The sequence below is a fragment of the Bicyclus anynana genome, chromosome 5 (genome assembly GCF_947172395.1).
Source record: "Bicyclus anynana chromosome 5, ilBicAnyn1.1, whole genome shotgun sequence".
NCBI classification, from domain to species: Eukaryota; Metazoa; Arthropoda; class Insecta; order Lepidoptera; family Nymphalidae; genus Bicyclus; species Bicyclus anynana.
Genome location: NC_069087.1, coordinates 4728984 through 4754028, shown reverse-complemented (window position 1 = coordinate 4754028; position 25045 = coordinate 4728984). Strand labels below are relative to the sequence as shown.

Genomic DNA, 25045 nt, shown 5'->3' with positions numbered 1-25045 from the left:
TTATAGACTTTTAATTGCGAGTCTACTCAACGTACAAGGGTTTTAAGCTTCATTTTTCTCAGTTGCTTCTGAAGGGTTTGGTCTCAGTGTATTTTTGAAAATTATTCAATTATGTAAACTGCTTAAATATCTTCCTAATTTTGAGAAACTATCGAATTTTAATTTTTTTTCCTACAGAGGGACGACACTCTTTGTTATGTAAATAATGATTAATTAAAAATTGACTAATATAAACACTGGAATCTGTTCTAGGAACTGATTCCATTGTAAATAATTATTGTTCTAATTATTTCTTCTCGTTAGATCATTAATCTGGGTAGCTAGATTAATCGCCAATCTGAGCGTATTCATGGGAAAACTACCTTATCGCCTAAATGCGAGTGACCAGCCTGTCAATTAAGACCCGAGGGTGTGGGTTCGAATCCGGTCCGGGGCATGTCCAACTTTTCAGTTGTGAGCATTTTAAGAAATTAAATATCTTGTGTCGGGTGAAGAAAAACATCGTGAACAATAACCTGCACACCAGAAAATTTCTAATGTAATGCGTGTGTAAAGTCTGCCAATCCGCATTGGGCCTGCGTGGTGGACTATTGGCCTAACCCCTTACATTCTGAGAGGAGACTCGAGCTCAGCAGTGAGTATATGGGTTGATAACGATCGAACGTGCACAAGACAACTTATTATCGAGGTCGCGAGAACGCTGTCTCCTGGCAGCTAAGCGGGTCTCCAGCATCGATAGGCGGTTTGCTCGTATTTGCCTACATTTCAGTGGTAAGTCAAGGAAACTATCGAATTCCCTAACCAACTACAGTCCATAAGAGTTCCTATTTCACACCAATTAAAATTTTATAATCCACTAGCGGACGCCCGCGACTTCGTCCGCGTGAAATTCAGTTTTTCACAAATCCCGCGGGAACCGTGGATTTCACCGGGATAAATAGTTGCCTATGTGTTAATCCAGAGTAAAAAAAATTCCATTTTAAGTTTCAGCCAAATTGCTTCAATAGTAGCAGCGTTAAAGAGTAACAAATATCCATACAAATTTTCGCGTTTATAATATTAGTAGGATGTAAGTAGATAATTAATTACCTACTTACATTATTTATTAGACACGATGTGCGTGCCCAGATTATTTTTATTGTACTTGTAATATTTCACAGAATAAGCACAAAAAAAGATGGCCCACTTACTTTAAATGGAAAATCGTTGAACAATGCTTCACAAGACATGCTAGGAACACGTGCTTTATTGCGCTACGCGGAGATCGATTAATTGAATTAAATGAAAATTGAATTTGAATTAAAAATTATCGTGTTATTGAATTTTTAATTATCTTCAATTTTAAATTATTTTTTTTGATAAATGGGTGGATGTGGGTTACTTTCATCCCGTAGAAATCGATGGTTCCCGCGCTATTTGTAAATACCTAACTGATTTCCACGCTGACGAAGTCCGCTAGTTCAGTATAATTTTAATAGTGGGCATAATGGACATGAATAATAATTTATTAGAGGCTATTAAAAAATACATTTTGCCATGTCATCATGCTCAACAACATTATCAGTATTCAGCAGCCTAAATAATTTTCCATTTCTGAGCACGTGCCGTTTGAGTAGGAATCGTATTTTAACAACTTTGTTTTTATGATTATTTTAATAGCTATTTGTCGATTTCGATGTTGATTCGATACTATGAATCAATTAGATTAATTCGTGACTCATCGTGAATAAACATCTCTTGATCTAAAATCGACTTTAAAAATTCTTTTACCGAAAAAAAGTCACGTTATTAGGGTTCCCAACTGTAGGTACCTACTATAATTTATTTCGTGTAGGTATGCGTACTATATACAAACTATTAACTAAATATTACGCAAAATACAATATTTTATCACTGATATCTAAGAAACACATACTTAATTCATTTTAAAACTTTATGCACATTAATTTTCGGCAGATGCAATAGCGTGTAGCGTATCCGATTTTATTTATGTTATTGTGTTTCGATCTTTAAACGAACGAATTAGTTAAAAACTGAGCCTTTGTGAGTGTATACTATTAGTCTGAGGTCATAGGCGATTTTTAATGCTCATATTTCTATGGGGATAAACAGGGATGGGAAGAGGATCCACGCGGGTGAATCCGCGGAGCGTCTTCTTATTTATAAGCTCTCCTTATGCTACCAGGGTGTACACAGGCCATATTGAGCATTTGGTACATAAAAAATTTAATAAAAAAAAATTCAACCGACTTCCAGCTCAAAAATTAACTTCAAACAAAAAAAAGCAAAAAATAACATCTTGTATATGTACCTTCTGATCAGTTTGAAGGCGGTGCCAATACAAATATTATTAGGCAGACTTAATAATATTTGTATTTCTTTTGTGATATATTTTTATAGCCGACCGTACGACGAGCGCCCAACATCGCAAGTTTCCGCCAACCGATCGCTACCCCTTTCTAACTCCCTACTCTTTACGGAAACAAGTCGCGCCACCTAGCGTCGGCACGAGCCAACACGAGATCGAGCGACGTCATATCCGTCTCAGACTACTATTTCCTACAATTATATATTTTAGAACATAATATTTGTAAATGCAGGTACTTATTTTTGAAATGGAATATAGGTGTGAAATGTCCTTCACATTTTAAAAAACCAAATGCATGCAAATTTTATGCATAATTTTTATTGATAGTAGGTAGAACAGGTTCGGTTTCGAATTTAATGTGGCTAACACGGAAATTGCTTAAACTGTCGTATTAAGAAGACCCCCTAGGTGCAGCGATTGTGGACAGATGACATTGACTTCAGATGGTGTAACAGTTCGATTCTCGGCCAGAAATTCAACTTTAGAAAATTAGGTGTTATTTTAAAATTGACACTTCTCTGTGTGATTGGAATCTCTGACTGCCTACCGATAGTAATTAGGTAAATTATTTTTTTTATTGACGCTAACTATTTATTTATCCCCACTCTTATAACGGAGGCATGATGCCGTTAGAAATAGTTAATGGTTTAAAAAACTGCAACAAAAAATTATGCCACACATCACAATATCTCCAGTACACTAGGTCATCCAGGACAATAACCTACGATATGTGGCATAACCCAGAAATTGGCCCCAGCTCAGCATAATGCTACGGGACCATTTGAGCTAGTGAGGTACTATTGTGCAATACGCAATTTGAAACGATTGTCGGACTCTGGTCTAGAGGATGCCAGGAGCCGTGCCCGGTCCCTGCCAGTCGTGGCTTTAAGCAAAGAATTCAGCGTTGAAATTGACATATAGTGTCTCATGCCCTTTGGATCTTTGGTCTTATTGGGAAATATTGACTTGGTAAGCCAGCCATTCTTAGCTTCATCCAAGCACGGAATGTCACTATTAGTAGATGAAGGGGCTTTGATTATTTAACCTACAGTGTGTTTTTAGTAAAAATCAACAAATCCTAGTATTTTTCCAGCGCGCCTACGCAAACAGTGACCTTAAACTCAAGATGGTACCTACATAATTGAAGACTTATTGAATCGTCATTGTTCTAATAGGGTTAATGGGATGTGTAGGTATAATTGGCAGTTGCATAATAATTTTACTAAAATTTATTGACGTTAATGATTTAGTTTGAATATGCCACTCTCCAGACGATAAACTCAAGGTGTTGTTATTGACGGAAACGTCGCAGACGGACACTCTGAATTGGTTTCACGTATTGCTTTCGCTAATAGGTTCGACGACTTCCAGCCTCCCGAACAAGCCGGTTTCCGAAAAGGCTTTAGTACCATAGACCACATCCATACGCTGCGGCAGGTTATACAGAAGACTCACGAGTATAACCAGCCACTATGCTTAGCGTTTGTGGACTATGTGAAAGCCTTCGATGCGGTGGAAACCTGGGCTGTGCTAAGGTCATTGCAGAGATGCCAAATTGATTACAGGTATATCCAAGCGTTGAAGTGCTTGTACGAAAACGCCACTATGTCAGTTCGTATTCAGGATCAGACTACGAGGCCAATCCAGTTGCAGCGAGGAGTGCGTCAGGGAGATGTGATCTCTCCGAAGCTATTTACCGCCGCACTGGAAGACGTCTTTAAGCTTCTGGACTGGGGCGGACTTGGCATCAACATCAATGGCGAGTACATCACTCAACTGCGGTTCGCGGATGATGTAGTTATCATGGCACAGACTCTGGATGACCTTAGTACCATGCTCAATGACCTCAGCAGCGTTTCTCAACAGGTGGGCCTGAAAATGAACATGGCCAAAACAAACATAATGTGTAATGCTCATGTATCGCTCCACCCAGTTATAGTTGAGAACGCTGCACTCGAAATTGTAGACGAATACATATACCTAGGACATATGATCCAGTTAGGTAGGTCCAATTTCGAGAAAGAGGTGAACCGTCGAATCCAACTCGGCTGGGCTGCATTCGGGAAACTTCGCGACATCTTTTCGTCCGAAATTCCTCAGTGCCTGAAGACAAAAGTCTTCGAACAGTGCGTGTTGCCAGTGATGACCTATGGTTCCGAGACTTGGTCGCTAACTATGGGCCTCATAAGAAGGCTCAGAGCCACACAGCGGGCGATGGAACGAGCTATGTTAGGAGTATCTCTGCGTGATCGAATCAGAAATGAGGAGTTCCGCAGAAGAACCAAAGTCACCGACATAAGCAAGTCCCTACAAAAGGCCTATGTCCTGCAGTGGACGTCCATCGGCTGATATGATGATGATGATGATAATGTAGTTTTCCTTATGTGAAAGTATTTCTGAAATCGGTTCAGTATTTTCGAAATCTATGTGTATATTACCTACTAGCCGACGCCCGCGACTTCGTTCGTGTGGAAGTCAGTCAAGTTAACTTGTATGGGCGTGTTACCATCATAAATGCGTGTGCTTTTTCTATGTAGTCATTATTTTTTTCTGGAGTTTTTATTTTCTATTATTCATTATTCAGCTTAAATGATCTCAATGGCAATTTTGTTCAAAATTGAATACTTACTTGTGACGAAGTCTTTTACTTAATAAATGCCCATTGTATACCATTATCCATTGTATGGGCGGTGGTCGAAGATTAGCAACCATTTTTATTTTTTCGAAAATACTGTACTACAAACACTTAAATCGATAGAGGATACCCAAATCATAATTTTGTAAAGTGTTTTTCAGATAGCATGAGTACGGTGACAGTCACCTGTATGACGTTCATGATACGTACTATTAACGTAAATCGCGGCAATCTTTCAAGAGTGAAACGAACTACCCCGCCCGCACCATTCTACATGAAACGAACTTAAATATAGCATAGTTAAACTTCTATCTATGGGAACGTAGGTAAATCTATTTTGTTGATTTACTCGTATCTATTTACATATCTATAAATGAAATAATAGAAAATATTATTGACTTTTGTTCACAAATGAATGTGTCAATATAAATGGTTATGATAATTATGATTCTTTCATTAAAGTTAACGATAAAAACAGAATTTGTTGTTGTTTTAATTTCTCTTTGTTTTTAATTTATCATTAGTTCAGTCCTTTGTTTTTAAATTACCTAATGGTAAATAGGTACGTAATTACCGAGGTGCCGCTAAATTCGATCATATCTTTTCACCCCATAAGACAAAATTAGCAGCTTTCCGTGAGAATAGGAGATTAAATATAAGCAAAGGTTACTCGATGAAGATTTAACTTTCTTATGGATAAAGAATTTTCAAAGTTCAGCAGTTTTTGAAAGACTACAACAAACAAACAAAAAATCAAATAGTTGTCATCATCATCATTTTGCCTCATTCATCATCATTGGCCTCTTGCATGGACTTCCAAACACAACGGTCTCGAGTCGGCATTATCCAGCGGTTCCCTGCAACCCGCTTGATGTCCTTGGTCCACATATTGGGGGTCGACCAACACTGCGCTTTCCGGTGCGGCGTTGCCATTCCTGCACCTTGGGATCCCAACGTCCATTGGCTCTTCGAACTATGTGGCCTGCCCATTGCCACTTCAGCTTCGCAACTCGATGAGCTATGTCAGTGACTTTGGTTCGTCTGTGGATCTTCTCATTTATGATTTGATTACACAGGGAAACTCCTAGCATAGCTCGCTCTTTTCAATCGCTAAGTGACTTTGAGCCTCCTATAAGGTCCATAGTCAGCGATAGTCATCCGTAGGTTATCACTGGCAACACGCACTCTTTAATACATAATTGGCAATCTTTATAATATTAGTTTAGATTTTGATGATCGTTACTTCTTAGGCATAGTTTATAGATTTAGGTAGATACTCAAATACCTAGGCACTCTAACTGCATTATCATTTTGTAAATTTTCAAGTTTACGACCGGTCATAAGCCATTAATCTTTGAACTCCTTTATCTCCACGTTCCTGTTATCTTATTTTTTTTTTGTATTTCTTACCGATATGGAAATCAAAAAACTGTCGACCTCTCTGATGCAGTCGGTAGTGCTGTGGTTCTCAACACAGAGGTCTTCGGTTCGACTTCCAGCATAGGACAGTTAGGATTTTATATGTTCTAAATTGGCTCAGATCTGATCTGGTGGTAGGCTTCGGCCGTAGCTAGTTACCACTTGCAAAGACGTACCGCGAAGCGATTTAACGTTCCAGTACAATTCTGCGAAGAAACCATCAGAGTTATGTGTAGAATTAATTCTTCCCAGTAAGCTCGCTGCCTTCTTAAACGGCATCGTCACTTAGCATCAGCTGGCCTATTCACTGTTTTGGTCCATATTATTAAATTAAACATCAAATCAATTGACGAAATGTCATCTACATACTGTATGATATCCACCAGTAGGCACCGGATGACATTTGTTCCATAGAATCATACCTATATGTCAACTAGCTACGTCAAAGATAGTAAATCAGCCTGCAGTTTCTGTGCTGCAGGTGAGATCGAGGTAAATGGCTAACTAGTCATCATCATCATCAGCCGATGGACGTTCACCGCAGGACAGTAGGCTTTTTGTAGGGACTTCCAAACATCACAACCCTGAGCCGCCTGCGTCTAGAAAATCACTGCGACTCGCTTGATGTCGTCAGTCCACGTTGTCGGAGGTCGACCAACACTGCGCTATCTAGTGCGGGGTCGCCATTCCAGCACTTTTGGACCAAAGTCCATCGGCTCTTCGAACTATGTGCCTCGCCCATTGCCCGTTGAGCTATGTCGGTGACTTTGGTTCATCTGCGGATATCCTCATTTCTGATTCGATCACGCAGAGATACTCCGAGCATAGCTCGTTCCATCGTCCGTTGTGTGACTCTGAGCCTTCTTATGAGGCCCATAGTTAACGACCAAGTCTTGTCGTGGAATATCTAAATAAAGGGCCGGTAAAATAGCACCTTTTTAGGTTGTCAATATTTTAATTTAATTATTTAATTAAGTGAAAACGTGTCATATAGGTACGGTGTTGGTAATCCTATACCGTTAGCCTCAATACCCTGTAATACAATACTTGTTGCGTAAGACTTAATAATGTGCCTACTGCCTATCTGATGGCAAGGTAAAAAATATCAGGTTCCATAAATAAAAATATGGTGACGCATTTTGAAACTGCCTTCTCTGTACAGTGGTTAACCAGTTTGGTTACGTCACGAGGTCCTAGATTCCAGTCGCGCGTCGATTCAATAAAATAAGGCTAGTTTTTTTAGGAATTTTATTTAAAGTTAGTGCTATTTTTGGGTCCTGGGTTCGATTCCCGGCTGGGCCGATTTAAGTTTTATTTAAATGGTCCAGGTCTGGTAGCAAGCTTTGGCCGTGGCTAGTTTACCACCCTACTGGCAAAGACGTACCAACAAGCGATTTAGTTTTCCGGTACGATGTCGTTTAGAAACCGATAGGGGTGTGGATTTTCATCCTGTTCCTAACAAATTAGCCCGCTTCCATCTTAGATGGCATCATCACTTGCCATCAGGTGAGATAGTAGTCAAGTGCTCACTTGTCTAAAATAAAAAAAAAATTAGAGCTTGGACTCACAAGGCTGACGCAATACGAGTTGGTGGGTTTAAAATTATAATGTTTGATTCAGTAACTATTACTATCAGATGCAAGCGATAAATTACTGGGACTGACTCTTCATCGTGCTCTCCTAGGCGTAACACCACCAACTCTTGCAAATTAAAAAAAATCCGACTATTCGAACCCGGGACTTCATAATCCGAAGTCGAACAGCTTGTTCGACTGGACAACTAGGCAGTACTTATATGGACTGTATGTTACAATAATGCATCTATATAAACTATAATAGGTAGGTACATACTTACGTCGATTCGAAGATAAAAAGTATAAAAAATGTGCAGATAATTCGGCACCTACGTATATACCTAGCGTCTCGATACTTGATAATCGAGTATTGTAATGTTAGGCTGCGAGCACACTGGCGTATGTCGCAGTTTGCAGATTGCACATAAATAATTACATGACCGATGTACAAGAACGATTCGATTTTACAGAGCTTAATATGTAGGTTAGTGTTTGACACGGAAAGTAAAGACGAGAAAACAAATCTCATGTATAGATTTAGCTAAAAAAAGTGTCCGAACGATAAATCACACTTTAAAATTCGATCAGCTGGTAGTGCTAGTTTGCAGAGAAGTGAGATATAAACTTAGCCATTGTAGATGAAGTATTGTGAGTTCGAATTCTACCGATTAAATAATAAATTACATATTGGCTCAACTCGGGGATAGCTTTGCAAACTGCTGGCCTATTTCCTATTTTGGTCTTTATTATCAACCAATTAAAATAAATAACAGATAAAATGATATCACATAGTACGTAGATGAAATTTTGTTTGTGATTTGTTGTTTATTTGATAAGGTTGAAAATAAAGACCAAAATAGTGAATAGGCCAGATGATGACAGATACATTTTTTAAAAATGCTTATAAAAAGCATTTATTTTAGCGTATTTTGAGGGACACAATAATAAAATATCCATCCTTATCTCTTACCACCACTTCATTCCATAGTACTTCCAAAACACAAGCACAGCCTAGAAAAAAATAGTATTAACTCTATCTAGAAACACCGAGACGTCAAAAAAGTCGTTCGTGTGGCTAATACAAGCAAAGCACTGCATGTATAAGTCACTCTTCATTGTGCACGCACCCTTAGAAACGCACGCAGTCGCTCGAACGACGTTTATTGTCCTGTCTGCCGTCTGGTTTTTCAGATCGTGTCTCTCGCATTGGAAGGACTTAACGTAAAATTCGTATTTAAAATCTTCAAATAAATTAAACATAATGCAAAAAAGTACATTTGAGAATTGTAATCCTAAGAATCTCACAGACGAGGTGTTGAAATATAACGGAAATGCAAATAAGAAATTGAATATCGCTGTCGTTGGCGGAGGACTTGTGAGTATATTTTTTTATTTAATTAGGTAATTTATTTGCAAGCCAGTGTATCATATTGTATTTAATTATTCTTTATACTCGTATAACAGTGTCATGATTCATGAGTGAGAAATATTTTCGTTTAATTTGACATCACAGTAACATTTATTTAAATACATCTGCGCAAATGTCAGTTTGTTTTATACGTTTTAGTGTGAGTTTTCTCATTCTTCGCTCCCTACTCTTATGAAAAGATCTTTTCTGTGAATATGAAGAATAAAGATTATTTGTTTTTTTGTGAGTAGCTTAGTTAATCTTAACAATTTTTCACCATTGAAAACTACATTTTTGATTTACTCTCTGACACTACCAACTGTAGTGTTGTGATTCTCAACTAAAAGTTCCTGGGTTAAATTTTTATATTATGACATACCTATAGTTTTATATTTTGTAAATTGCTTTAGGCCTGGTCTGATGATAAGTATCAGTCACAGTTATTTACCACCCAACTGGCTAAGACGTACCGCCAACCGATCTAGTGTTTATGAAAGTAATTTCCAATTTACGATGAATACCTTTCACGCGTAAACGCATTTTCTATTGCCTACATATTAATTTTATTTGGGTAGAATGGTGAAGAAATAAAATATTGTTAGGTCATTCTATAATAGTAAGCAGGTACTCGTACTTACATCGTAAAATCTTTGCAATAAAGCTATTTGTTTTCATCACTTTTATGTAAAATAGGTACATGTTTATAAGTACCGTTTTATTGTAATAGAATAGTGTGTTTATTACGGAATCAATAACTTGTATTATACCTATAAATCTAACGTAACATAAATTACATAGTGGACTACATCCGGGGTAGTTGGATATTAGGTACCGTTAACTACCTATAGTCTATGTGGCTGAGATTTAAGGTGCCAACTAAAAACTATGGATATAAAAAATATGGATTTTCATCCTCCTCCTAACAAGTTAGTCCGCTTCCATCTTAGACTGCATCATCACTTACCATCAGGTGAGATTGTAGTCAAGGGCTAACTTGTGAAAAAAAAAAAAAAACTAGAAAGATATTTGGGAATGACATTTGCTATCGACAGGCCACGTGATCAAGATGTCATTCCCATACATTATTCTAGTTATCGAAGCGTTAGCGATCGTAGAAAGAGAATCGATATACCACTTGGCTAGGGGGGCTGATCCAGCAATTTCGGAGCTCCGGGCAAAGATAAATTTTGCCGCCCTTTCCATACACCAAAAATACTTTTTAAGGTTACAAACGTATGTATGTGTAAAAGTATAAAAATTCTCCATTGTCTGTCTGTAAGAAATTCTCAGTAAAGTTTCTCAGTCTGGAGTTAGAAAGTTCGTTTAGCTACACCCTTGTACTTCAAGGAGTACGTTATGCCGTCTCGGTTATTATCATCTAATAGTGAGAGTTACACACTAAGACTACAAGGCCACTACATGGGCATACATCATGATGACGTATGATATACTAGTGGACCCGGTCAAGCTTTATGGGCATTTACTTCTTCCCTACCCTACCCCTACCCCAGTGAATCTGCTTTCTGCATCGCGGTCGTGGGTTCGATTCTTACAACTGAAAAATATTTGTTTGATGAGCATAGGTGTTTTCTAGTATTTGGGTGTAAGTATCTATTTATATAAAATACTAGGCGACGCGCCGCGGTTTCACTCGCGTAGTTCCCGTTCCCGTAAGAATATGGGGATAAAATAAAGCCTATTTTACTCACAAATAACGAGATTCTCTAGTGATAATAGAATTTTCAAAATCAGTGAGTGAATTCCAGAGAATCAGTGGATCTAGCTACCACAAACCCTTTTTATAATATTAGCATAGATAAATATATCGCTTGGCGGTACGTCTTTGCGTGTAGGGTGGTAACTAGCCACGGCCGAAGGCTTCCCACTAGCCGAAACAGAATTAATACTAATTATAATAGAAACCTTTATAGTTTATATAATAAGTAGGCGTTCTATGATATTGTATGAATTACCTGTAACAAACAAAGTAGTAAAATAAAATAGGAAGGTAAGTATGTTAATTTTGAATAAATAGTAAAGTTGGTTGGCACGTGCTGTCGTAAAATTCCTTAAAAAAAACCCGATTTTGAAGGCCGCTACAAAAATATACCTACGTAAGCTATTTTTGTCGCCAGTTTTGAAATTACGCAGATTATTTTAAAAGAATATTAAGGCTATGTCTTAACTGTGATAAATTTTCTTGAATATTCTGTAAAGTAAGGTAGGTACGACAATTACAGTTCGTGGGCGGGGACCGAACCCGTGACATTTGAACCTTTTAACCGAAGAGTTATTGAGGCTTTAAAATAAAAAATGAAGCGCGACAAATGGCTCTGTATAATCAAAATATTTCCGAAATAAGAAACCAAGTGGCAATTTTTTCGTTTTTGCGTATCGTTTATCATGGTTACTTCAGCAAAATTACGTTTAATATTGTTATTTTATATCAAGTAGCAGTGATTTTTAGGGTTCCGTACCCAAAGGGTCATCATCATCATCATCATCATCATGGACATCCACTGCAGGACATAGGCCTTTTGTAGGGACTTCCAAACATCACGATCCTGAGCCGACTGCTTCAGCGAATTCATGCGACTCGCTCTATGTCGTTAGTCCACCTGGTGGGGCGTCGACCAACACTGCGTTTTGTAGTGCGGGGTCGACCTTCCAGCACCTTGGGACCCCAACGTCCATCGGCTTTTCGAACAATGTGCCCCGCCCATTGCCACTTCAGCTTCGCAACTCGTTGAGCTATGTCGGTGGCTTTGGTTCTTCCGCGGATTCATTTCTGATTCGATCACGCAGAGATACTCCGACATAGCTCGTTCCATAGCCCGTTATGAATCGTTTTCGTAATCATCTAATATGGTAATTTCAACTAAATGACTTCAATTAACGTTATTTCGTTGGAATACCGTTACCTAGTGTGCCTAGTGGGAGTTTTCAATATTTTCATACTTTTACTATCACGTTGACGTAAACGCTTTATATGGAATTGAAACAGTGGTGTAGTAGTGACACTAGATGGCGCTGTTTCAATTCCTTAGAAATTCGCGTTTACGTTACGTGACAGTAACAGTATCAAACTGCCACTAGGCCCTCTGACTACTATTGCCACTACCACTATCAAATAGGTATGTGTACCAGCCAGTAAGAATACCTAGTTAGAAAAATCTTTTTTAGGTTTAGGTGTACTCTTCTATAACAAGATCCCCCTGTGATGGACTTGCCAATGCACAACTTTAAGCAATGTGTTAAAAAACATTTACTTAGTCGAGGTTACTACACTATTGATGAGTTCCTTAACTATAAAGGTGCTTGGAGGCCATTGGATCAGCTTCCTTCACACAGGAAGTAAACTCTAAGAAATTGTAATTGTTATAATTGTAAATTATAGTACTGTATGACTTTTTCATTTCAAAAGAGCAACTGTTGAGTTTCTTGCCGGTATCTTCTCAGCAGAACCTGCCTTCCGAACCGGTGGTAGAATCTTTACAAATAGTCAACTGACGTGTCAAAAGTGCTTGTAAATTGAGCCTACTTGAAATAAATGAATTTTGAAAACGCAAAAACGAAAAGTCACTGCTGCGTGGCTGATGTTTTAAATCGTACACTGTATGAAGTGACGCAACAATGCATTATCTGTGTCTATAGTAACCTGTAAGGTTACGTAAATATTATTGTCTGTAATATGATTTTTGAGTCAAATTTTAATGTTATCTAATCGTCATACTCACTGATTCGAAGCTAGATAGTACTTTTACCAGCCTCTGTAGCCAAGTGGCACGTCGATTCTCTTTCAACGATCGCAAACGCTTCGAAATGTAGAAAAATGTATGGGAATTTGCTATCGACAGGTCACGTGATCAAGATCTGTATAAAAAATATTCCTTCTTTTTAAATTTTGTCATTTCTGAAGTGTCTATTTCAGATGTTACAAAATTCAAAAACAGCGATATTTTTTTCCGGGTTAAGCGTGCAGTCTAAAAATGATTAAGTCACTGTCATACCTATTTATTTTATGTAATCACTAGCTGACGCCGCGCGGTTTCACCCGCGTGGTTCTCGTTCCCGTAGGAGTAAGGGGATAATATATAGCCTATAGCCTTCCTCGATAAATGGGCTATCTAACTCTGAAACAATTTTTCAAATCGGACCAGTAGATCCTGAGATTAGCGCGTTCAATCAAACAAAACAAATCAGCTTTATATATTAGTATAGATATAGATTTTTGTTTCTTTAGTCTCCCGTCTTCCCGTCCACGCTACGCCACTGACTTTTATTTACTGTCTGCCGTCGTTAGCTATCTATCAGTTAATAAAAGTAGGCAGTGTTGGGGACGGCGTGGGTCAGGTGGGTCATGGTGGATTTTGAAACCCGTGGGCTGGGAACCTCGTACATACCATAGAACTTATGATTACTTTGAGAGGGTAACTTACACAGAGGGAGGGGGAAGGATGGAGGGTGACAGGGTTTGTGAAAAAATTAAATTCACGCAGAACGACATCGCAGGCGTGCGCTAGTAATTATATAACTAGCGTCTGCGATAATTTTAAGTATTACAAATCCTTAGGGAACTTCCCGGATTGATTTCCCGGATTAAAAGTAGTCTATATGTTGTTAAATAACCTCTTCTATCTACCAGTGAAAGTCCTTTTCAAATCGGTTTTGTTAAAAAAGGAAGAATCAAGGATCCAGGACTAAAATCTTGTGCACATTTTGAAAAAACATTAACTCAGAGAAATGACCATAATTTCAGGTGGGATCCCTTGAAGCATTGTACTTAGCCAAAAGAGGACATCAAGTCAAGCTTTATGAGTATCGTGAAGGTGAGTTTTTTGGGCACTGCTGACTGCACTGCGTTTGATAGCCTCCGTGACGCAGTGGTATGCGCGATAGCCAATACGATACGCGGTAGATTCATAAGACGGTGAAGGATGGGTTAGATACCCGGCTGGTCCGATTGAGAATTTCTTAATTGGTTCTGGTCTGGCTGGTGGGACGCTTCGGCCGTGGCTAATTACCTACCTACCGGCAAAGACGTACCGCCAAGCCATTTAGTATTCTGGTACGTTGTTGTGTAGAATACCAAAAGAGGTGTGAATTTTCAGTCCGCTTCCATCTTAGATTGCATCACTTACTATCTGGTGATAATGTAGTCAAGTACTAATTTATATAAAAAAAACTCACCGTATATTTCCCAGTGACTTGATTTCTTAATGTTATGTAATTCGATTATACAGATATAAGAAATACACCGTTAGCTCGAGGAAGGTCGATCAATTTGGCGTTATCGATACGCGGAAGACGAGCTTTAAAGGACGTTGGCCTCGAAGATCAGATGATCAACCAGCATGGGATCCCGATGAGAGCCAGGATGATCCACCGACCTGATAGTTCAACGTATGCGATGCCTTACGACGCTAGAACTAACCAGGTTTGCATTTTGTTTATCTATTAATATTTGAAGTATAAGATCTGAGATTATGGCAGGATATTTGTTTAAATAAATGACCTATTTTAGAATTTAAACTATCGTGAGTGTTATTCATATTGATTATAGGTACCAATAATTGAAGCCGTGATAGCCCAGTGGATATAACCTCGGCCTCCGATTCCGAGGGCATGGGTTCGAATCCGGTCCGGGGCATGCACCTCCAACTTTTCGGTTGTGAGCATTTTAAGAAATTAAATATCACGTGTCTCAAACGATGAAGGAAAAACATCGTGAGGAAACCTGTATACTAGAGAATTTTCTTAATTCTCTGTGTGTGTGAAGTCTGCCAATCCGCATTGGGCCAGCGTGGTGGACTATTGGCCCAACCCCTCTCATTCTGAGAGGAGACTCGAGCTCAGCAGTGACTTGTATATATTTTTACTGTGGCAGTGAGCCGAATATGCGTCGATAATGATGATGATGATGATGATTGTTAAAACTTAAACATTGGCCGTTATCTGTGTTGGGGTCACATCTAGGCATTATAAATACAATTTAGGTAATTCATTTTTATAAACCTAAGGCAGATAATAATTGTTTAATCAGGAATATAAAAACAAAGACAATGTTTTGTAAAACATTAACATTTAATATATTATGTAACTAATTAATGATTTCATCTTAATAGCTTCATGGTTATGATGCGGACTCAACACGGAGAGGTTATGGGTTCGAACCAGCGTTAGACTATTTTCTAGTGGATTTACAAAATGGAGGTCCTGGGTTCAATCCCGGGCTGGGCAGATTGAGATTTTCTTAATTGGTCCAGGTCTGGCTGGTGGAAGGCTTCGGCCGTGGCTAGTTACCACCCCGGCACCGGCAAGGACGTACCGCCAAGCGATTTAGCGTTCCGTTACGAAGCCGTGTAGAAACCGAAAGGGGTGTGGATTTTCATCCTCCTCCTAACAAGTTAGCCCGCTTCCATCATAGACTGCATCATCACTTACCATCAGGTGAGATTGTAGTCAAGGCCTAACTTGTAAAGAATAAAATTAAAAAATAGCCCTAGCCGACGCCCAGAGTTAATACGGGAATAAAATATAGCCTATAACACTCACAAATACTGTGATTTTCCAGTGTAGTGAAATAATTTTCAAAATCGATTTAGTAGATCCAGAGATTAGCCCCTATAATACCACAAAATTTACCTCTATACGTATATCTAGATTGTCTTTCACTCAGTCTATGTCTAATTGGAGAGGAAGGGGAATAGGTATATTAAAAAAAAATTAAGTTAAACTAAAAATTAATATATTATTCATGTTCTATTAAATCTTTATATTGTTATTTTTTATTTACAGTGCATATATTCCGTGGGGAGAAATTATCTGAACAGCATTCTACTGAAAGGTAGGTTGCTTTACTGATTATAACGAACACTGAGAATAGATACATACAGCTATGTCTATTTATGGTACTTTGCTCTATCAACCTACATAAAATGAAATAACTGGTATACTTCATTTGAAGTTAAAAACTTATTACCTACTTAAAAAGGAACTAATTACATATTTTTGTGTTTTAATAATTCGCTTTAAAAACCACTTATCGGTTTGATGTAAAATAAAATTAAATGATAATAATAAAATTTTTGCAATAAAGTTTTTTTTAATAAGTTTAATAATATGTAAAACTTACAAGATATTAACAAAAACTGCTATACTTGACATTAAGGAAGTTGACTCGTATCAAATTTAATATTCATCATCATCATCATCATCATCATTATCAGCCGATGGACGTCCACTGCTGGACATAGGCCTCTTGCATGGACTCCAGTTGGCGACAGTACCTTAAGCATGGCGGTGGTACGAGTACTTAGCGCAGAAGAACCAAAGTCACCGACATAGTCAACGAGTCATGAAGCTGAAGTGGTAATGGGCGGACTACATAGTTCGAAGAGCCGATGGACGTTAAAGTCCCAAGGTGCTAGTGGTGACCCAGCACTATAAAACGCAGTGTTGGTTGACTCCCCACTAGGATGGACTGACGACATCAAGCGAGTCGCAGGAATACGTTGGACGCAGGTGGCTCAGGATCGTGATATTTGGAAGTCCCTACAAAAAGCTTATGTCCTGCAGTGGACGTACATCGGCTGATATGATGATGATGATGATGATCGTAGTACTTCCCCCGACGTGCTTTGTCATAACGAACTCTGCTACATACTCGTACTAGCCTACCTTACATGCTATTTACAGAATTACTTAATAATTAATAATATGACATGATATTCATTAATATTATACAAAAAATTACAGAATCGGAAAACTTGGACAATGTTGAGAGATACTTTAATCACAAGTTGATCAAATCAAACTTTAAGGATGGATCGTTAACATTTATGAAGTAAGTATGCTTCATATATTATTAAGTACTTAGGTAATATAAACTGAAAAGTTGGAAGTGCTTGCCTCGGACCGGATTCAAATCTATGCCGTCCGAATCGAATGCAAAGGTCATATCCACTTGACTATAACAGCTCTACTGTAACAGTATGTGTGTTAAAAAAATAAATAAATATTATCACACGTCTCGAACGGTGAAGGAAAAACATCGAAACCTCGGAGGCGATCTGCATTGGGCCAGCGTAGTGCACTATTTGCCTAACCCCTCTCATTGTGAGAGCTAATCAACAGTAAGCCATGGGTTGTTAATGTTGTAGGTAACATATATATACACGTAAAACTTGCTTCTTAATAAATTTTAGAGCCTCAATAGCTCAACGGTCAGTGCGGTTGGACTCATCACCGAGGTGGTTGGTCTATTGTCGTACCCACTCCTAAAAGTCTTTCCCGACTAGTTGGAGGGGAATGGGAATATTGGCCATATTGAAAAGAGATATAGCAAATATTCTTTAAAAAAAAATTAAAATGTTAAGTATGTAGATAATCAAATAGAAAAATATTTTAGGATGGACACAAAAGAGACGATTCAAGTGAACGCAGACTTGATAATCGGCGCGGATGGTGCATTTTCAACAGTTCGTAAGGAAATGATGAAGCAACCACTATTTAACTTCAGCCAGCAGTACATAGAGCATGGTTATTTGGAGCTCTGTATACCTGCTGGTAAAGATGGTGGCGTAAGTATACCTGAATTTATATCTATTTCCCTATTTTATAACCGCAAAGTTCTAGGAGAAGACGACATTTTTTCTTAAACAGATCTTATAATTTAAATATTTCTTTTATAAACTTCCATAATAAAACAGATAGTTGAAATAAAGTAACCAAGAAACAAAACACAAAAGTGGATTCTATAGTCTGTTAGACGAGAATTTGTATATTCCGATTTGTAGTGCTGGTGAAATATATGAATGCTGTGAAATATTTCATTCAGATGGTTTTGCAGAATACCTGACTCGAAATGGTAGAAAGCGTACCTCTGGAATTTTTGTAGCAATGGAAATCCCCGTTTAGTGTATAAGGCGAAGACCATATCCCCTGAAAATCGCGTCATCTCAAGTTTATAGTTACCCTCTTTATCGATATATCTATATTCTCTTAATCTGTAACCATACTCCATTTCTAGGGCGTATAAATCATTACTGTTTGCAACTGAATCTAACGCCATTTGTGTATAGTTACAGTTTTTATATCTGTTTGCGGGTAAAATTTCATTAAAATTATATTTGAACAGCGTTCGAATAGTATCGGTTAAACAGGGTTTTAGATGAAAGGACTCAAGGTTGGCCGGTTTTTGCTGCATCTTTTCCACGTCTATTCTTGTAAGTAAACTATAATATGCCGTATTATAAAAACTCGCGATGAAGTATGTGAACCAAATCCAAATTAAAATAATGATACGCGTTTTCCTACCTTGATATAATCCATAATCTGTGTGGCCAAAAATGTATCCCCATACTTTTATCAATAATACCAACTTGTCATCTTCTTTTCTCAATATATATTTGCGTACGACGATAATTAAAGTCGAAGTAAAGAAAAATGAGAAAACAATCAACATCCACGTCAAGGTACTAAACTCTCGATAAACGTTTTTCCAGTTTTCCTTGCCGAATGCTGGCGTAAATAAACATATAGTCGCATAATTATAACCCCATATAAAATCAAATAGATCTGCTCGGTTCCTTATTAAGAAGAACCCACCTCCTGCTATACTAACGTTATCATTTTGTAAATAGCCCAATACGCCGGTCACTGTGTGATTTGGCAAAATTATTCCATAACGTTTATCATCTCCACCTAATATATATTCAATCTTTAAGTTTTCCAATTTTGCTATATTTCGAAGCATGTACTCTTCTATGCCTTCCGCATTTTTTCCTAAATATGAATATAGTTGGTTACTTCTAAAAATAAAATTTACCATGTCTTCACTTGCAGTAACAACTATCGAGCAGTTTTTATATTTAATCTCCAAAGATTTGTAATAATCCTCAATTGTATCAACGTAATCGCAGTCTTCTTCTTTTATTATATCAAGGGATACTTGACCACATTTTTGGTCATCAAATGGAAAATAGCTATACACTTTAGTAATCTCATTGTTATCCTCGTTTACAAAGAGAGCATTGAATATATTATGTGACAAAAGTGTTTTGAAAATTTCTAAAATTTGTTCTTTTTCAAACTCTTTTATTGTTATTAAAAATCTGGCTTTTGGATTCCAGCCAACTTCTCTTGCTAGTTGAGTTATACTTGACGTAAACTGCCGGACATTCAAAGTTGAAATAATGTAGACTTTCGTTTGTTGAAGTCGTGAATGCGTGTGCACTGAACGTAAAATGTAACTATAACAGCTTTTATGGCTTAATGATTTAATCACAGAATTTGTTAAATCAGTTTTGTCAACTAACACTGCAGAACTCCCGCAGTCAACAAACTTTTCCATTAATTTAACAATACAACTAATTGTAGCGTTTCTACAAATTTTTAGCACATTATCATCTATACGTGTTATTAGAAAATTTGGTTCTGTTTGTACGGTTATTGCACAAAAAATAACACAGAAAAGATATTGTAGTGACTGCATGTTAGCATCAGCAGTGTACTCGTAAGTTGACGTACATTTCTCTACTGATATTGTTTCTCATTATTTGTATTGACTTTAGCAATAGCGTCGAAGTCCGGTGTCCAATTATCCGTGATATATGATGCCCTAATGATGGTTTACATAATATATAAAAGTGCGATAACTTGTTGTAATTTATGGTTTTTCTGGACAAACATACTTTGAAAAGATAATTGTGACAACGGTAGAATGGTAGTTTTTATAATTTTAACTTTATCACATTAATATCTGGGTATAACAGATTCCAAACATGAACATGTAAATGAGGAACATGAGAGCTGTGATAGCCCAGTGGATTCTGCCTTCGATTTGGAGTGCCTAGGAGTAGGCTCGAATCCGGTCCGGGTAATGATCCTCCAACTTATCAGCTATGTGCAATTTCAGAAATTAAATATCATGTATCGGTATCGTAGGGTAAGGAAAAACTTCTAGAGGAAACCTAGAGAATTTTCGTAATTCTTTATGTTTGTGAAGTTTGCCAATCCGCATTGGGCCAGCGTTGTGGACTATTCCTCTCATTCTCAGAGGATTCATGCTCAACAATTAGCTGAATACGATTTGTTAACTTGTTAATTACGATGATGATGATAACATATTCGTTCGGTGCGTTTTTGCGGGATATCAAAGAAATAATTATGTCACCATTCACCAGACATTTCATTTCAAGGTAACAAGTATCAAGGTCTTCGTTAGGTATCCTTAAAGTCTGATCTTTAACAAAGTTTTTTGAAGGGTTACCAGGAAGCTAACTGCTATCCCCAAAGCCCACGGTCATTATTAGACATATCTATTGGCATGCTTCCGAAAAAATAAATAATACATATTTGAAAATTTAGTTTCAGATGCCACCAAACTATTTACACATTTGGCCAAGAGGAAACTTCATGATGATCGCACTTCCGAATCAGGATTGTTCATGGACAGTTACACTGTTTATGCCATTTAAAAACTTCAAGAACATTGATTCTGAAAGAAAGCTTATGGACTTCTTTACAAACTACTTTCAAGATGCCATACCACTCATAGGAGAAAAGAAGTTGATTGAAGATTTTTTTAGTGGATCACCTTCAGCGTTGGTGGCAATTAAGGTATGTAAATTTGTGTTTATTACCATTTATTCTGTTGTTTTAAAAATTCGCTCGTATCAATCAAATCAAATCAAAAGTTAGATGGATAATTTGGTTTTATCAAAATGTAGGTACAAAACGTACACTGCTTCGATTACCTACGTTTGAAATTTTTATATCAATATTTTTTTCTGAAAATTATTTAATATCGTATCTATCTTTTACTGACTCTTACTCTGTATTTCGTGATAAGAAGATGGGATAGTTATTGTAAATAATCCTGACTAACAGTTTGATGGACTTTATCGAATTCGATACTTTGTGTTTCATACTTTTATCTTCGATGCTGAGCTATGAAATCACTGCCTAAGTGCCAGATAAAATAAAGTCTATCAATGTATAGTGCTATACCTACTAATGTTGTCCTGTTTTGGTATAATATTTTTTAAAATGGTGACCGCCGAGACATTAGTTTATATTTGCGTTAGTTCCAGAAGTTTGTGGCACTATAGATCTATATTCTAGAAATTTATTTCTTAATTCTCATGGATTACCTTCATTTTCTTTTTATACTTATACTAGTACTTTTTTTTTACCTTTTAGTGCCGTCCCTATCACGTCTGTGATAAAGCTCTTCTGATTGGTGATGCTGCACATGCGGTCGTGCCTTTCTACGGCCAAGGGATGAACGCCGGCTTTGAAGACTGTACTGAACTAGACAAACTCTTCCAGAAGTATAACGATGACGTCACAAGCGTACTCGAAGAGTTTACTAACACCAGATGGCGTGATGCTTTTGCGATCAGCGATTTGGCTATGTACAATTATATAGAGGTATAAATTATTAAACTAAATTAATTAAATTGAAAAGAGCAGTGATAGCCTAGTGGATATGACCTCTGCCTCCGATTCCGGAGGGTGTGGGTTCGAATCCGGTCCCGGGCATGCACCTCCAACTTTTCAGTTGTGTGCATTTTAAGAAATTAAATATCACGTGTCTCAATCGGTGAAGGAAAAACATCGTGAGGAAACCTGCATACCAGAGAATTATCTTCATTCTCTGCGTGTGTGAAGTCTGCCAATCCGCATAGGGCCAGCGTGGTGGACTATTGGCCTAACCCCTCTCATTCTGAGAGGAGACTCGAGCTCAGCAGTGAGCCGAATATGGGTTGATGACGACGATAAGTTATTATCTATACTAATAATTTATTATCTAAACTAATATTATAAAGAGGTAAAGTTTGTGGTATTGTAGGAGTAATCTCTGGATCTACTACACTGATTTTGAAAATTCTTTAAGAACTAGAAAGCCACGTTATTTGTGAGTGTCATGGGTTATTTTTATGGTCTCATTCTTACGGGAACGGGAACTACTCGGGTGAAAAGGCGGGGCGTCGGCTATTTTCTAATAAATTTCAATTCAATTAACTATTTTAATAATCTAAACCGATTCTAAGAGACATAGATAGAAATTAAATAATATGAAATGTTGACTATATCTATATTTTTAATTATGTTATATTATTATATTATTCATTTATTTGTACTTTTTTTTATCATAGTTATTAAAATACAAAATATAATACAAAACACTGTTAGAGATTCATGAAAAAAATTCAACCCTTCCGCTGCAAGACATTTGAGTGTCCAAGCAACCGGTGGTCAGGGTTTCAGAGTGAGGAACCTCCTCACAATGCGCGCTGTCTCGAGAATAACTGCCTTCTGTATCCGACCCTTGATCCAGCAGCTAAGCGAAAGCTTCTTAAGGTGTTGGTCGAAACTTTTCGCTACAAGACCATTAACTGTAATTAAAATATATATTTTTATAGTCGGTTTCTATAAAATGTGTTTTTTTCTATTATTTCAGATGCGTGATCTTGTCACTCGTCCATCGTATCGGCTTCGGAAAACCGTCGATGATTTCTTATATTGGCTGCTACCTGATTTATGGGTTCCTCTTTACAATTCTGTTACTTTTTCAACAATGCCCTATGATCAGTGTGTAAAAAACCGCCAATGGCAAAATAAGGTTAGTCAATTAAAATATCATCATCATTATCAGCCGATGGGCGTCCACTGCTGGACATAGGCCTCTTGCATGAACTTCGAGCCGACAGCATCCAGCGGCTCCCTGCAACCCGCTTGATGGCTTCAGTTCACCTAGTGGGGGGTCGACTAACAATGCGCTTTCCGGTGCGGGGTCGCCATTCCAACACCTTGGGACTCCAACTTCCATCGGCTCTTAGAACTATGTGGCCTGCCCAAAAATAAAATATACTGTATATTAATGTTCTAATTTCAGAGTTAGGTACTGATGGAGAACAAAATACCTACCTATTTATTATGTTAACACACAGGATTTTTCAATGGTTTACGGAGATTTTTTAAAATTCTCGTTATCTTTTCTTTCAGGTCCTTGCCATCGTTGTCCTGTTTTTTGGATTGATGCTATTTGTTACTATCTATAAAAATATGTTATTATAGAAAAAGTTCTAGACATTATATATCTTAGTTTTATTACATTGTTGATTAAAGAAATAATTGAATGATGGTCTTGTAAACTAGGTTGAAATATTTTTGCTAATCATTTCTAATTCTACCGTGTTGTTATTTGTTATTAAGTACCTATGCTGATTGATGTTTTATGTGCGTTGCCATTTTTCATGTTCTAAACTTAATCCTAGTGCCACATGTTCTAGGAATAGGTATAAAATATGAAAAAGCTAGATAAATAAGCATTTTATTTTAGGTTAGTCCTTAAAAAAATATTTTTTTAAAAGTTTAATTTTCCTATTTTTTACATTTACATTCTCAATCTTTATTCGATTCTACAATCCATAATTAACGTTGAAAGGTCTACAAAATAAAGAATAGCAGTAAGTAATTAAATGTATAATATGTTTGGAAATAAATAAATTATTATTATTATTAAAAAATAAATTACTTTTTATAAATGTGCAATTAAAAATGTCTTAAATAAAATTCCTTTTAATTTATTTTATAGGATTGTGGGGTTCTTTAGCTGAGCATGTACTATTAAATTAATTAAATTAAATTGAATTTCAGTTATGATAGGATGGGGCCAGTGGCGTGCATAAGGTTGTCGATCAGGGTATGCACTAGTAATAAAATTAAGCAAACTGGAAAAATCTGTATTCAATAAGCACTAAGAAGACAACTCTTAGGAGCAAAACTTTAATGCATGTATGAAGTGCAAGCCACTGGATGGGGCATAAGAGACGCTTCGGGATGACTAACACAGGGCAGCATTATATTGTAGGACGTATTCTTGACGAGCAGTGACCTTCACTAGATTTTCAACTACCAACAAAATTTGTACAAAATGGAAAATTCCTTGTCATATCTTGGTTTGTAATAAGTTATTAGAGGAGGCAACAACGGTAGGCATTTCTGCATCTATAAAGTCAGAGCCCCTGGGATGCCCGGTTTTCCCACTTATAATAAGGTGGGACATTTTGCTAGTTTAGAAAGAAAGATAGAAAAGAATATTATTTTATTTGGATACATACACACATACATAATACACAAAAGACAACAAATACTTAAAACAAAAAAAAGAAATAAAAAATAAAAATATAGTAAACTGATAATTTATTTAGTTTACTCGTATCTTTCGTCGTCATCAACCCATATTCGGCTCACTGCTGAGCTCGAGTCTCCTCTCAGAATGAGAGGGGTTAGGCCAATAGTCTACCACGCTGGCCCAATGCGGATTGGCAGACTTCACACACGCAGAGAATTAAGATAATTCTCTGGTATGCAGGTTTCCTCACGATGTTTTCCTTCACCGATTGAGACACGTGATATTTAATTTCTTAAAATACACACAACTGAAAAGTTCCAGGTGCATGCCCCGGACCGGATTCGAACCCACACCCTTCGGAATCGGAGGCAGAGGTCATATCCACTGGGCTATCACGGCTCTATGCTCGTATCTATACTAATATATAAAGCTGAAGAGTTTGTTTGTTTGATTAAACGCACTAATCTCGGGAACTACTGGTCCGATTTGAGAAATT

General features: G+C 37.3%; 2 protein-coding genes across 2 annotated transcripts; one reads left to right on the top strand and one right to left on the bottom strand.

Moving 5' to 3' along the window:
- The first annotated feature begins 9117 nt into the window (after window positions 1–9117).
- LOC112055866 (kynurenine 3-monooxygenase) lies at window positions 9118–23987 on the top strand. The gene is made up of 10 exons (XM_024096156.2): window positions 9118–9371; window positions 14164–14233; window positions 14648–14841; window positions 16203–16251; window positions 17163–17250; window positions 17815–17986; window positions 20775–21026; window positions 21609–21839; window positions 22873–23034; window positions 23418–23987. The coding sequence occupies exons 1-10, from the start codon at window positions 9258–9260 to the stop codon at window positions 23487–23489; spliced, it is 1404 nt and encodes a 467-aa protein (XP_023951924.2). The 5' UTR covers window positions 9118–9257; the 3' UTR covers window positions 23490–23987.
- LOC112055859 (uncharacterized) lies at window positions 17993–20761 on the bottom strand. The gene has a single exon (XM_024096144.2). The coding sequence runs from the start codon at window positions 19897–19899 to the stop codon at window positions 18079–18081; it is 1821 nt and encodes a 606-aa protein (XP_023951912.2). The 5' UTR covers window positions 19900–20761; the 3' UTR covers window positions 17993–18078.
- Window positions 23988–25045: the final 1058 nt, after the last annotated feature.